At 37.1% G+C, this 15,109-nt stretch overlaps 3 protein-coding genes across 4 annotated transcripts in view; all 3 read right to left on the bottom strand.

Annotated features, from left to right (window-relative positions):
* LOC119727437 (probable phospholipid-transporting ATPase IA) overlaps positions 1-1,244 on the bottom strand; it is a 35,648-nt gene extending 34,404 nt beyond the window's left edge. Inside the window, exon 1 of the mRNA XM_038199311.1 lies at positions 1,027-1,244. Within this exon, the coding sequence (XP_038055239.1) occupies positions 1,027-1,051 (25 nt within the window). The 5' untranslated portion in view covers positions 1,052-1,244. The remainder of the gene's footprint in view (positions 1-1,026) is intronic.
* Positions 1,245-2,206: 962 nt separating this feature from the next.
* On the bottom strand, positions 2,207-8,443 carry LOC119727750 (G2/mitotic-specific cyclin-A-like). The gene is made up of 8 exons (XM_038199796.1): positions 7,957-8,443; positions 7,550-7,826; positions 7,085-7,224; positions 5,412-5,635; positions 4,749-4,953; positions 4,204-4,314; positions 3,737-3,870; positions 2,207-3,579 (listed from the first exon to the last, which is right to left on the bottom strand). Exons 1-8 carry the CDS (start codon positions 8,146-8,148, stop codon positions 3,525-3,527), a joined length of 1,338 nt encoding a protein of 445 aa, XP_038055724.1. The 5' UTR covers positions 8,149-8,443; the 3' UTR covers positions 2,207-3,524.
* Positions 8,444-9,971: 1,528 nt separating this feature from the next.
* Positions 9,972-15,109, bottom strand: part of LOC119728767 (cGMP-dependent 3',5'-cyclic phosphodiesterase-like) — a 118,443-nt gene continuing 113,305 nt past the window's right edge. For both annotated transcript variants that reach the window (XM_038201146.1, XM_038201147.1), the window contains exon 30: positions 9,972-14,701. In XM_038201146.1, coding sequence (XP_038057074.1) covers positions 14,386-14,701 — 316 coding nt within the window. In that variant the 3' untranslated portion in view covers positions 9,972-14,385. The remainder of the gene's footprint in view (positions 14,702-15,109) is intronic.

Genomic DNA, 15,109 nt, shown 5'->3' with positions numbered 1-15,109 from the left:
ATGACGATCGATATTCGATATGTACAAGAATGGACAATCCTGATTGTTGGAATTTATAATTAATATCGGCTGATGACATGCACAAGATTAAAACATCAACATTTTGTTAGGTGATAAGGTGCTTTGCTTTTCTTGTAGAAGTTTTTTTGGCAAACTGTCCCACCTTTCAGTGCAGTATCACCAAACTCTTGTGATTTAAGCATAAAATTGTGACTTGACCTTGATCATCTTCATTATGCTGCTGGTATGATAATATTTTTAAAAGTTATTCATTACTATTAAACATATTAAAGTTTATGCATGTTACTGTATGTTACTGCAGGTTGATTTGAAAAATGTACTGGATAAATATCGCTACGGCAGCTGTAATGCAATTTTAATGCTGTAATGCTGTCGTTACGGCATTACAAAACTACCATTGCGACAGCCAAAACTACCAACAGCAAAACCCATCCAACCAGGGTTCAACCAATCAAGCTAACGAAGCAGTAGCTCGATTGGTTAAATGTTCAAGTGCTATGCTGAAGATTCTGGTATCGAATCCTCACTGCGCAATTTTTATTTTTTAAAATTATATTTTAATACTTTCTCTACTTTTATCTTTTTTTCAAATCGTTCTTGCTATTTCAGTAGGCCTAGAATAGATTTGATTTTCTTCTTTGTAATCAGTGGCTCTTGATCCTTTAAAAAAAAGGGAGGAATTATTAAAGAATTTCGTTTAATAAAATCATTTAAACCATGAATTTATTTTAGGCTAAATCATATTTTAATTTTTATGGTGGTTTTTCTTAAGTTGCAGGAGGAAATTCTTTATGGCAAAACTGACGGTGATAGCAAAAAGAAAAGTTACAGGCTAAAAAAGTAATACTAATTATTACTAAGCATGCTAAGTAACTGAGTAAGGCAACTCTGCATATGGGCCGGGGCGACTTGACACTTTTAATAAATTATTGGCCCCCTGGCCCTGCACTGCAGATTCGTTTACATTGTCGATTGTACGCACGTTGAGTGACCATATTTACTCACCCTGAAAACGCCTGAATCCTGGCATATTGGCGCGTTTTTCTGGCTTCTTGCTTTCAGTACACCTTTGATGCCATCACACAACTCAATTTCAAACAAAACTAGCGCCGATCCAGGTCGTACATCTTTCATAGAGGGAAAAATATTCTATCGATGGTGACTTTTCAGTGACAATCCGCCATCTTAGACGTCGGGTGTTTTTTTTCTTAATGAATGAACATGACGTCATTATTATTTTCAGAGATGGACCGGTCCAATATGCTTGCACGGGGATGTTTGTACCCAAATACTGTAATAAGTTCACAATAATATTAATAAAACTTAACAAAAGATGAATTCAAACTTGCAGGTTTATGATTACTCTCATACCTAAATGTATTCCGTTTTAAGTGCTTTTTTTTTTAAAGAATGTGCATGTACAATGTATCTATACGCCACTTCTTTGGCTGTGCTAGTCTACGCTTTTTCAAAGTATTTTCTCAGTCCGAGAGTCACGTCTTTTCAACTTTTTGTAGGGGGCCGGGAGAGTCGGGTTAAATTCGAGGGTCAACATGATATATTTCAAAATTAAGAAAACATTCCAAAATGTAGAAAATGAATCGAGACAGTTAGTATTTTCAATATCCACAGTGCAAGCTGATGCATTGGAAATTCATCACATTCTGTTTCCTTTTTCCTGTTTGAAGAACTTTTTGGTCTATTTTTTTTAGTTTTACTTCCTCATTGTTTGTTGCATGACTTGCTGTCATGTGACGGTCAAGGGCATTATGGAAATCACTGAAAACTTTCGAGAATTTGTATCATTGATCTACAATGATTCCATCTTATGAATAATTTGTATATCTAGATTGGTACAAAAAGCATAGGGAAAAATGTGTACTGGATTTTATTTTATATATATTTTTTTTGGAGGGGCAATTTAGTGTTGAAGTCATGCATAGAGCAATATCAAGTTACAGCATAGGGAAAAGCTACTACACCTAAATTTTCATAACCTTTCAAAGTAAAAACTAATATAATTTCGAAGATGTGAACAAATTTGAAGGACTGTGTCGATCAGTGTAGTGCCCAACACTAAATCAAGTATTTCAATTTGCTTTAACTCAGAAAATAACTTTTTATATCACAAGAGTATACCCAGATGTGGACTCAAGACAAAGATTCAGAAAAACAAGTTTAAATGTACATTAAAAATGTTTTTATTACGATATTCCAGATTCTCATTAACAGGAAAAACATCTTGAATTGTTCAGAGACCCCCCTTTAATGCAATGTTGGATGATGGAGGTAAAACAAAAAAGAAAACACTTAAAACTGTCTGTTAAAATAAAAGTCAAACTTTTAAAATACATGGAATTCATTCACTGTATTGAAAAAAAAAATTAAATTAACCGGGTATTGATAAAAATATAAACATAATATACATAATGAAATCTGGTGAAATAGGTTGCAGGACAAATAAATATGCTTTGAAGAATTAAAAATTTGGACAGTTTTTGCACTAAAATCACCCAATGATCATTATGGACAACAAAAGCATTTATAAGACACGGCACCATTAAAAAGAGAAACTGTTTTTGTTCTAAGTGGGAATTTTAAAATGTGCATAGCGTGTTACTAGCAACAAGTGCGTTGGCTATAAAATGACTACTTCCCGACAACCCAAGGTTTTTGAATACAAAGTTCACATTTAAAACTGCTATAAAAGTACTTAAAAGGATGTCCTCAATTTTTGTCACATGTAAAGAGTGATGTTGTCAGTCTCGGAATTTAAATAACCTCATTTAAAACAAGTTATACAGATATTCATTTAAATCGTTAAAAATCATTTGAGGTAATCTCATTTTGTCCAGGTTTCTAGTATAAACATCCACACAATTTGGTTACAAGAGTTTATAAAAAACATGGTTGCTCTGTCTTCAGTTTTTAAAACTTTTCCACTTGTAAAATGCTCAGTAAAAATCAACTGGTGCTAAAAACGGCGTAATTTCTCTCTGGGAAACAAGGCATGATGGGATAGCTGCTATATTTGGACTATTTACAGAGGGCAGTGTTTGCTGTGATTACAGCCAAAGCTTAGCAGTTTTCTGTTACAAAATACTTTTACAAAAAAGCTGTCAGCTGTAACCACGGAGAACCCAATCAATTACCGACAACAAATTGCACTTGGTGAGAATTTATCAAAACTTCGCCAAATGGTTCAAAGATTTTCCTTTAAAACAGTTGGAACCTATACAACTTTTTAAAAGCCCCTGAGGTTTTTGTTTTGTTTTTATAAAACCAGGTGGCCCCAACACATGTACAACTAATTGCTATCAAGGTTGCCACGCCCCCATGGAGCTGTCATCAACTTGTCCATTTAACAAAGGGCATTCCTTAAGACATGGCCCCACAAATGGATAAACAAATTCCGGTTTACTCTGATTGGCTGAGGCTCCTTCCATCTAGCAGTTGATTGGCTCTCGCAGCGATACCCGTTGTCATGGCATTTTGCCAAATCCTCATAACCAAGAGGGCAGTGTTGTTGGGGCCACAATCATGGAAACACTGTTGTATCTGTGGGAAAAATGAGCAAGTTGAAGAGAACTCTTCAGAGTTGTTTTGCAAAATGTTTGGTAAATTTTTTTGAAAGTCTTCTTCAGACAGGTAGTTACTCATCTAACAACTTAATTACTACCCTTTCATGGGTCGGACAGTGCAGCCTGTAACTCACCTCTGCGATTTGTATTTCTCCTGGGCCGCCTGCTGGCTTTGGCTTGGTGCGTTCGTGAACGTCTTGAGTAAATCACGCACGCATGGAGCGATGTCCTCCAAATTGTAGCCAGAGTGCTTCGCAAGCATTGGAGTCTGCAGGATAAGTGGGAACAATTAATTCAGAGTTATACTTTTTGATTAGTTTTCTACATGTAAAAATTAAAACCTGTACATTTTGACAGGGTGTGAAATTGTAGAAATTGATGTTTGAAACAGAACCATTCGAATTGAAGAAACAAACGCAGGGTATCAAGGATTGAAGAACGTGCCATATTGCAAGCTTGTATCACTTGCAAAACGTTGCTTGTATTTTTTTGTCTCGAGGCACTCTACATAGGCTCAATACAAAGCACATAAAGATGTTCAAATGTCCTTACTTTTTTTAAGGGTTAGGAAGAGTTATGCTCAAGTACAGTGTCTGCTTACCCAGGCCGTTCCACTGAGCGTGTAATTGGCAAGACAGACGGCAGCTGCTGCAATGGTTGATGGGATATACTTGATGTACTCGCAATCTGGTAACGTCAGCTCAGCCAAATACTGTGGACAAATAGAGTTGGGGGGGGGAAATTATAATCATCATGAAATGGAAAAGAGCATTTGAACAAAGTGCTACATATATACTTCAGAGAACTTTTTCTGCAAATTCCATTCGGTAATTGTATTGAAAATGTGTATTGATTTTGGTTAGTCAATCACATGAGGCGTCACAACCCCATAGGAAAACTACATGTATGTATTGATTGGCGTTTATTGATCAGAAAGAATATAACAACTTGTTATTTCCATATACATGTAATAATTGATTTCTGTATCTACATAGTTTGAAGTCACAAGTAACATGAGTTTATCATGACAAAGGAAAACTGTGAGGGTTAATCTGAATAGCTTTCGAGTGAATAACCTTTCGATTAAACAGTGATTGACTCAACGATTCGATAACAACTCTGTAAAATCTGTGTTGTTTTTTATACCCTGGCTAGATGTTCCATCCTGGAGTCTGCCTTGGCCGCCTTCAGGTACCTTGACAGGAAAGCGTTGGCTGTGGGCACGGCCACGTCAAATGACAACACCTTCAGGATGAGATGTTCCATGCGTAGGACCTGCTTGACCGTGTACGTGTCGTCGGTGATGTACACAAACTCGTTGACTTCTGGAGGGTAAATCTCTTCAAATTTTCTATTGAAAAATTAAATAAATAAAATGAAAATCAATTCAACGTTGTTCCAGACGTTGAAATAAACAATATTTTGCTTTTACAAAATGATGAATCCATCACATGTACATGTAGAACTAATTTTTTTCACTTGCTTTGTTCTCACAGAACAATATTTGGCAGAGCAGATTGTTTTTTGTGCACATTTTGACTGCTAACTTCAAGTTGCCGAGCAAAAGTTACTTCCATATTTAATAGCTCTAGTCGATGCTTTAGGCCTGAGAAAGTCCATTAAGATTTCTCAGGTGGCATACTTAGGATAGCTGTAGCGAAGTCCATATGTCAAATCACAAGTCAATTGTAGACGTGTAAGGTTACAAAACAACAGGATGAACAATGACAAATGAATGACAGTGTCATGACTTATGATTGGCTTGGGCGGACTTGATTACAACTCCGGATGAATGGAAACGCTACTTACGCCGCAAGGAACATGCTGGCAGCGCCGACCAGCTGCAGCTTGGACCTGAGCACGCTCATCTGGGACAGGAACCTGTCGATGTAGGAGACGGCCAGGTAGAGCGTCTCGTTGTGAAGCCGGTATTCCTCGCCTACCTCGATGAGCCAGTCTACCAGGATGGAACGCATGCCTGAGGTGATATCTGGCTGCTTGCGCATGTAGCCAGGCTTGGGACGATTCCTCAACTACAAAGCCAAGAAAAGTTTTAGCAGATAGTTAGGCCCCAAAAAAATAATAGTTCTGCTTCCGATTACATGGCATTCTAAAATAGGGTAGGTAGGTAGGGAATTTTTTTTTTTTTTCCCGCCAATTTTTTTGTGTACAATCATATGGAGGCGTCTGCGTGTAGTCAAGGGTGAAACTTAAAAATTGATAGTTTTGGGCGTTTTTTCTCTTCTCATTTTGCCCATAAAAAAAATTAGGGTAGGGGCTGTCAGAATAGGGTAGGTGGGGAAACCGGAAGCAGAACTATTATTTTTTTGGCCCTAGGATTGACTCGTTAGACTTAGTCTTATCCTGAAAGGGAACATGAGTAATTTTTATGCAGCTGGGAAATGCAGCATGTCCTGTCAAATTTAGATAAAGTGATGCTAAAATGAAAATGTGGAGGGATGAGATAAAAAGAAAATGTAAATGTCCATGTATTCAAAGTAGTGTTCATGTATTCAAAGTTATCAGAGAATCTGATAACATATACCTGGAACTAGTACAAGCTCTTTGCTTTAAGGGTGTTTTTTTTTTATGGGGGGCGCTTGTTTTGTTTAAGCTTGTGTGCACATGACTTTTTGTCTTGTATTAAAAACAATTTGATGGTTGGGAGCACGGTGGACAAAAGTTCAAGAAACTTTACCCTGCATGCAGTGGAGGTATGTGCCATACCTTACATGTCTCACAAAGTCCAACAAAGCCTTGGTTATTTATCATGGCTTGAGTGGCAAGGCAAGATCTGCTTAGCTGGGAATGATCCCACTGTTATGTTAATGAGGAGTCCACATGCTGGCAGATGGTGAGTAAGACCCTTTGTTTATGTGCCTAACCCCACATTGCTATTTTTTTATTGCAGTGAAAGGACAACAGCTGATGAAAAATGGTTTTATTGTTGGGAAACTTCAAGGAATTTGTCTTGCATAACTCGGTGCTTGTTTTTATAAGCCCAAGAGCATTTTAGCTTTTGACATGGATAAGGGCCCAAGTGATTCAAGAGCGTGCTTCCCATTTAATGTTTTTCATAAAATAGGCCTGCTACGAGTATCGTTTCACACCTTTTGTTTGTAAATAAAAAAAATCTAGTACATCTCATCTTCATTACAATTGCCCTATCGCGGTAGAATCGCATCAATGCAGCATGTAAAATATTGTCCAATTGTACGGAACGCGCAACATCCAAGACAAACAAAACTTGGTGTACAAAAATCCCATTGGGTTGTGCAAGGGGCGTGGCTAACTCGCAAACGGCGATAGGTCAATTGGAGAGTATTAAGTACCCGCTTTCAGATTTGTGTTTTGGGAAAAATATTTGCTTTAACCGACTATCATTGATGTAAATAACAACGATATACATGTTTATGCATAACTTGCATAACATTGAGAGTTTATTTTTTTTGCTAAGTTGGACGGCACCAATCATATATTACCTCTGCCTCTCTTAGGTATTCGTAGATATCTTCTGCGTACTCCGGAACCCCAAACACACCGTCTGAGTTGTCTATGTCTTCTATCGTTGCTGGCGCCGTGTTCTCCTCACTGAGCGATGTGTCGAGGACCATAGGAGATGCTTGGTAAAAAGACAGTGACGATCAAAATGAGATCAATGACAAAATGCTTAATTCATTAAACCTGTGTCAACACTAACTGACTAACAGGAGTGAAAATTGAACAATTTGGCTGGGAAGTTCATTTATTTATTTATTTTTTTTAATTAAATCTCATTTAATGAAGAATTTCCCCTGTATTATTATTGCTTGGTACCCTCTCCCCCCCCCCCCCAATATAATTCAAAAATTTAAAAAAAAGTTTCCAAAACTTCTGTGACGCATTTTAACACATTCTGCCCAAAACAAAGCTATCATTTTTATAAAAAAAATACAGGGCCTATTTACCACTTTCATCGAGAGTAAAAACAGTTCTAAGGGGCTGTCTTTCTACTTCGGGTAACGAAGTCACAATGGGATCTAAAGGCAGTTCAGTAGGTTTTTGTTCCTTCAGGAATCGTGCCCGTGGTGGTGCGGGCTCCACCGGGTCGATGTGGATACTGAAGCTGGGCTGGGACGCGGTGGGCGGCAGCGCGAAACCGCAAGATCCCGTTGACTTTCCCGCCGCTGGCCTGGCAAAGGCGTTTTCATCCTGATAATTGTAAAAGCCATCGGCGAAACCAGACTGCAAAAAATAATGATCGAAGAGCAAATATGTTCAACTGAATACATGGTGATGTCTTTGATCTAAAATGTACAATGATTGACGATTTTAAATGCAGTTTTTGATGCATAAAAATTCTACAGTGACTGACCTGTTTAGCCGCGCGGGACGGCTGCTTTCTCGTAACATTTGTGCTTAGCGTTCCTAGGGCGGCTCTTTTGCAGGCTTGTGGTCCATTTCCCCTCCCTGCATCTTCCCTTTTCGTCTTCCTTGTCTGAGGACCAGCATTTTGTGAATTTTCCACGTCATAAGTCAGGGGGTTTTCACTGAAGGCGAAGGACATGTTGAGTGTTCACTTTGTTCCCGAGATTAACACACACGTACAGCAGCAGTTCACAACCACGTCTCTCTACTGTCGTTGCACGGCGAGTAACTGACTGAATGTTCACGGTACGTACGGATATGTCACGCGGCTGAAATACCTCTATAATATGGTTCCCTTCATTAAACCAAGGGCGAGATATTCCTGATGTCTTCCTCACACAGGATGCAGAATTTGAAGCATTTTGCATAAACGATTTAAGGGTATGAGCTTGATAAAGATTCAGCCTTTTGTTGACTTTCTGTAGATCTTTGTATGCGTGGAATGGAACAGCTGACATAAACCATTCATTCGATTTGAGTTCCCCGCTGCCGCCGTCGCTGGCCAATCACACCTCGTGCTGTCATCACGTGCATGGAACCTACCATTAAGGAATTGGGAGGGCGTGGCTTATTCAAGCGCCGTATTTTCTTAATGGACAGGTGTATTGGCAACGATCCCAAAAAATAATAATTTATACAGTTGCATAACATGATAATAATGTATACTATGTACAGTGCACTATATTGTGAGCAATTAAAAAACTTGAAAGCAACATATAATGTTCACATCTACCGGGCAAAGGATTATTTTGGCTGGTGCGCCACCAGCGTCTGCATGTTCTATCGATGTGCGTAATGACGCGCTCTTGAGAACGTCTGTTTTCGCGTTTCTTTTTCTTGCCTTTTTTTTCTAAACCTAAATATGTCAAAACAAATCAAACAGTCCAACAACAACAAGAGTGATGAATGAAGAAAGACTGGAAGCCAAAAATAGACTTTGAAAAGACTAACTCAGTCTTAATCTTTTTTCTTGTTTACATTTTAATTTTGTAAATGTAATTTATCTCAATGTTCGACCGCCTACCCCTTCTCCTCTTTCTTTTTTTCTGTTTCCTACTTGTATTCATTTTCGAACATTTGTTTGAATGTTATTAAGTAAGTGCCAAGGTGCAGTTTCCGACGAGTTCGGGGGGGGGGGGGGGTCTCCCAAAAAAACATCGCCCAAGAAGTGTCTTCTTCTTTTTTAAAGTAAATACGTCAAAAGGGGAACGTTGACAAATACAAGGTTGAGACTGTCAATTTAACAAGTCTAAAAATTGGATGAAAGGTCTGAAAGATGTAATGCTTTCTATACTCTTTCTCTGCGATTCAAAAAGTCTGATTTCAGACAAAAGTCTGAAAAATCTCATGACTGCAAAAACTTTATAACTTAATTCTAATTCACTTCACAATACGGATGTGTAAAACAATTACAAACAGAGATGAGCAAAAAGGGGAAGAGTGCCACTATCCATCGGCGTCACAAGGGGGTCGCTTGCCCCCCCCCCCCCGAAGAAAGGGGGGAGGGAAAAAAAACAAAAGGAAAAAGAGGTGCGAAGCCATATTGCTGTTTATTTGATGGGGACTGGGGGGGGGTTAGGGCAAATGTAAATGTTCCCCTGCCCACGCTCGGAAAAAAAAAGATAAATTGAGAATATGTTGAAAAAGTTAAGGAATTTGTGGGACAAAATGTGCTTTGCCCCCCCGCCCCCCGGAAAATAATCCTGGCAACGCCCATGCCAATAGAATCAAATGAAGTCCGTCCATTGATAGAAAACACAGTGCGAAGGGTAAGATACATTGATTGGTCAGTGGAATAAGTTCATGCTACTGAACTGTACAAAATAAATTGGACACTGTTTTTTGTTTGAAATTTTTAAAAGAATGGGGGAAGGGCAAACTCTGCACGCAAGAACAGTAATGCTATAAACAACAATCAATTGAAAAACACCATATCAATAATGACAACAAAAGTTGGTGGTTTTTTTTTCAACAAATGCATTTATTTAGTATTCGAATAAATAACGCCCCCAAAACTGCCAATCAGTCTAATAAAAATCTGTAACGGTTATCATCTAATGATATTTCTCAATATTAACAGGTCAATATAATAAAACACCAAGTAATAACAACGTCTCAGGTTAATTTGTACAAGTAGGGAAGTCGAAATAAAGCTAACATTTACAAATAGTACTATCAGTGGAATAGAAATATGTACAGGGTCTGGTACTACATTACATACTGCTCTGCTCTGAATAATCTGAATAGGTAACAATGAGTAACAGGTGTTTGGTATGTTTAATCTTAGTGACTGCAAAGTCAAAAACTGAAGCAGAATCTATATGGCAGGAATAAGGAACTATTCAACTCTCAGACCTTTTTGCATCAAAGATTAAAATTTTCAAAATTGGCAGACAAATCCTATACTGTTTTTCAATTAAATAGATTTCAAATAGAAAACTGAAGACAAATATTGGATTGATACAGAACTGTACACACAATTAATATTTAGCTGCTTTTGCAAATCCAGAATCAACAGTACAATCTGTTTTGGTATGTGCAAATGTACTATTTATGTGTTTTGCTAATTTTGTCGGAAATTATTAGTGCTTGGTAGTGAGCTGGAGTTAGAATATATCTCTTTTCACTTTATAAACACATGGAACAATTAAGTTCCTTTTAAAACAAAATTTATAAATTAGGTAAATAAAATATCAATTCCAACCATTAATATAAATGATCTATATAACAAAATGATAATATATATGTTAATATCTGACCCGCTAAAAACACACACACTATTGTAAAAAATTAATCAATAAATCAATCACATCAAAGAAAAAATAAGTCTTCTAGACAAATATGGTCATTATGTACAACCACAATGTATTTTAAATGATTTGTTAGCAGCTGGCTTTAAAATAAATATCTACAGAACTCAAATGAAAAGTTATTTTGTCAAGTATCAGTAGAAAAAAAAGTTTTAATATAATTGATTGCAATGTACCTCTGTATGGAACATGAAGAATTATAGGAAAATAAACATATTTCTGCTATAACCCTATAGCTGCACAAAAAAAGTAACAGGAAACGGTTGCCTCAAATGTGAATTTCAGACACAAAAAAAACACCAAGTTTCATGGAAAGCGTAAACAAAACAAATAGCCAACTCGTAAGTGACACCCAAGATTTGGAAAAAGAAATTATCAAAGTAGATCAAAGTAGCTGGTAATCAGTAACAAGTGTACGTATTTATGTGGTACAAGAAGCAGGGTACCAAGTGGAAAATGGCAAATCATGTCATTTGAGCTCTGTGGTAATATCAACAGCATTCATTCACCAAGAATGATAATTCAAGATTCCAAAACGGACGGTCAATATAATACTGTGACCAACAATTCCAAAACATATATTACAAATAATCAATGTTATTGCCTTAATGAGAAACATTTCATAACAAATAACAATTTTGGCAGAATCATTTCACTGTTGTTTAACTTCTGGCAACTCACACTTATCCAGACTTAAATTATTTTCTCAATGTGACACCAATTCCCCCGCCAAATGTGTTCTTTTAAAAGAAGAAGAAAAATGTATTATTCATTGTTGACATTTATTACAAACCCAACATCTATAACTGACTTCGGTATTTCAATTAATATTAAATGTTTGAAACTTGTTGGCAATCACTCTTTCATTTTCAATCTGTCTTTTTCAATTAGAAACCAAATTCCCCATCTCAATCTACACTAAAACACAAAATTTACACCACAAAATTATGACATAACCAGAAAATTTACCTCCAACGTTATCAGTTACGTTGTGGGAACAAACTCAGTTTGCAGAATATTCAAGTGATGAGTAAAACTTTATAACCTTATAACTTTATAACCTTATGACTTCAAACATTATAACTCCGAACAAATAGCTGAATCCTCATCAGTCAAATCAGACTTCAAAACTATTTACAAATTTGTCACTTATCCACATGAGTAATTTTTTTTAAAAAATCACATTTTCCCTCACAGCATTTAGACTTTTTATATTGGTAGGAAATTGATATTATGCTTTTCTATAAATGTTCTGGACTTATCCCAACTTACTTTTTGTTGACTATTTCCATTTGGAAATGGATCAATAATCTGTATGGGCAAGGTGCAGATGACTCCAAATTTATGGTTAGTATGTTATGTAGATTATTGACATGGAGTTACAAATGCAGAAATCTAATATATTTTGTTACTTTACATATAGTAATATTCAAGCAAGTGTCTCAGTACTGCGACTTGGGTGGCTCCAAAGTCAACGCATTCTTGGAGCCATGTACATCTTAGAAATGCTTACTTATACATGTATGACATAATTCTGTCCAAGACTACATTATACTCAGTCAACTATTTCTGTTGTTATTAACACATATTCCATTGTTTGCATAGGAAGTTACTGACCGTATACTTACTTTTAACATAGTCACATTTAAATAATCACTGAAAAATCTTTATGAAGTACTCGTAGGTTTCAGTGCCAAATCTAAAAGAAATCTTCCATCAAGTAAATGCAGCGTGTTTTTTTTTCGTGCAATATCTTTTACATGTCCTGAAACTAGTTAAAAACAGTTTTTTAAACCCCAAAAAACCTTGTAATGTTTAAAGAGGTAACTGTTGATTATGCTTACCACAGCAAAATATTTTTTTTTCAATGAACATATTGGAGTTCAGTTGACAATTACTGTCTCTCTTCTACACACAGCCCAAGTTTGTATTTTTCTCCTACATGTACATAATCGCAGTGATACATCAAACACCTTTTGCCTAGCACAACATGCACACACAAATATATAAAAAGAGTTCTACCTGTTTATAGTAGTGACCGCAAAATGCCAACAACAAAATAAAACCATTTTATGGCAACAGTACAACATATGTCCACCTCATGACTATATCTTTTGACACAAGATTTTACATTATTTACATTATATTACATTTGACCGAGCCCATACTAATGTTCTAGGCTTTTTCTTGCAAAGGTATGTAGGTCAAGGATATTCACTTAAACATTGTGTACACTAAAGACAAGGCGTGTGATAACTATGAGCAAAATTACTCGATGCCAGAGGATAAACAAAGGCAGAACTTTATTTCTCGAAATGAAGAACTGCTTGAACGATTACAAACTTAATTTGTTATATATATCAGTATTGCTGTGTGACTGCAATTATCTCCCATTCTTCACACATTCTAATAGGGTGAGTTTTTTTTGTACACATGGCTTTCTCGTACAACACAATAAATTTCAAACATTCTGACCCCTCCTATCATTAGATTAAAGAATACATCATGATCACAGTAACACATTTCCAGATAATAAGTAGAGCCACTTCATTGATTGATAAATAAAAACAACAAAGTGTTATTGGTTTTTCTTCTTGTTTTTTTTTTTTTACACTACCAGTCTTTCTTGAAAGAGAACAAGTTTGTTGTTGTCAAGGTGTAGCACCTGTTCCAATTTGTAACAATTTGATCCAAAATGTTAAACAATTAAACACGATTTTTGGGGCAGTCCCGAAGGTTGTTTTAGTTAAAAGTGACAAACCAAAGGTTAAACCTTTTTTCCCCCCAGGTTTTCTATTGAAGAAAGAAAAACAAAACAGATTTAACTTAACAAAAAAGAGAAAACACAACTCACAAACATGGGAACTATATAACAGAAATACAAAACAGCAAAGTATGTAGAATTACATTGCCTTGGGTAGAAATAATCATGCAAGAAAAAGAGACAATGCATACCTGTAAATACTCAGTCAAAATTAAGTCTCACAAGTCACACTTAAAAAGGCTGTGTTTATTAATTTTTTGTTTTAATCTATTCCTGAAACCCATCAGCACACATCGTTGAATGAATATAGTTTAACATACATGTATTATATGTACATTCACAAGTTGATTTTAATTTTCAAAATTCTATTGTCATTTCAGAGTAACAATTTTCAGCAATGCAACACGTGACCTGGCTTTGAGAGTTCATTTTTGTGACCGAGTACATAATCTGTGGTCAGTGAATGACGCCGCCTCCTGCGCACTGCTTTGAGGCTAGAGTAACGTGGACTGCAATTCAAGTGTTTACCTCTACTTCCCATGCTTTCCCAACCACCAGTGAGATGCATTTGGAGGTGCATGCCCACTCCTACTGTGCAATACATACATCCTAGGATGTACCTCTACAGTGTTCAAACCTCATGGGCTGCATGCAGTGTTCTGGATTTGTGCCTCATATAGATAGTATATCATATGCGGTTCCATATCATGCTTGCGGTACTATTTTTGTACATCTGATTTCATGGGTCCTATTCCACTAGAAATGCCATTAGGGAGTGTTATGAGTTTCCGCTGCCGCACTGTCACGATGACTTGGGCGCGACTCCTGCCACTGTACCATTATTATTATTCTCGCTCATCTCCTCCGTACCCATGACCTTTGACCCTTTCCCTAGCTCCGCCTCCCCCGCAAGCTCCTCCTCAGTTTCCTCTGACAGGTCCACGCCAAACTCTGTGGATCCGTTCTCGCTCTTGAATGGGATCTGAAAGAAGTCGATTGAGTTGGCGCTGCTGAGCTTGCGCAGGTTGCTCTCCCGTTTCAGTCGTAGCCACATTGTTTTATTGGCCTCGATGTTTGTGACCAACTGGAGGACCGACGGGAACACCTCGGCCAGGATCCTTTGACGATGACACATATTGACCATCATTTTGGCAGGATGTCATTGGCAGGAAGATGACGGACCAACCACCAGCATACAATGGTGAACAATTGTATGATTTTGGTTTTTTTGGTGGCAGCGGTGGGATTATACCAGGGGGTAGACGAGGGAGAAGGAGTGTGTGCGTGAACGTGCAGGTAGGGTGCATTGGACGACGGTAAAATTGTTGGTTGACGGACACGGTGGACGATGAAATGACAGCAAAGGAACAAAAACAAAAAAACGAAAGACATTAGTCAGTTAGTTGGTTAGAAGCTGCCATCTCTTTAGATCTAATGCGACTAGTTATGGTAACTACTGGTTTGCTGTCTCGGTTTAACATAATCCGAATTGTATTGCTAAGTTTTTTTCTCTTTAAAACTAAGAA

This window comes from Patiria miniata, unplaced genomic scaffold (genome assembly GCF_015706575.1).
Source record: "Patiria miniata isolate m_02_andy unplaced genomic scaffold, ASM1570657v1 HiC_scaffold_20, whole genome shotgun sequence".
Lineage (NCBI taxonomy): Eukaryota > Metazoa > Echinodermata > Asteroidea > Valvatida > Asterinidae > Patiria > Patiria miniata.
The sequence above is the reverse complement of the archived record's forward strand: the minus strand, read 5'-3'. Positions and strand labels throughout refer to the sequence as shown.

Bases quoted from the DNA above. Each gene is read 5' to 3' on its own strand.
- LOC119727750 (XM_038199796.1), bottom strand. From the start codon at position 8,148: ATGTCCTTCGCCTTCAGTGAAAACCCCCTGACTTATGACGTGGAAAAT. The intron at 7,827-7,956 runs GTCAGTCACTGT...TATTTTTTGCAG, and splicing joins CGTCCCGCGCGGCTAAACAG to TCTGGTTTCGCCGATGGCTT. The intron at 3,580-3,736 runs GTGAGTTACAGG...TTTTTCCCACAG, and splicing joins GAGAAATACAAATCGCAGAG to ATACAACAGTGTTTCCATGA.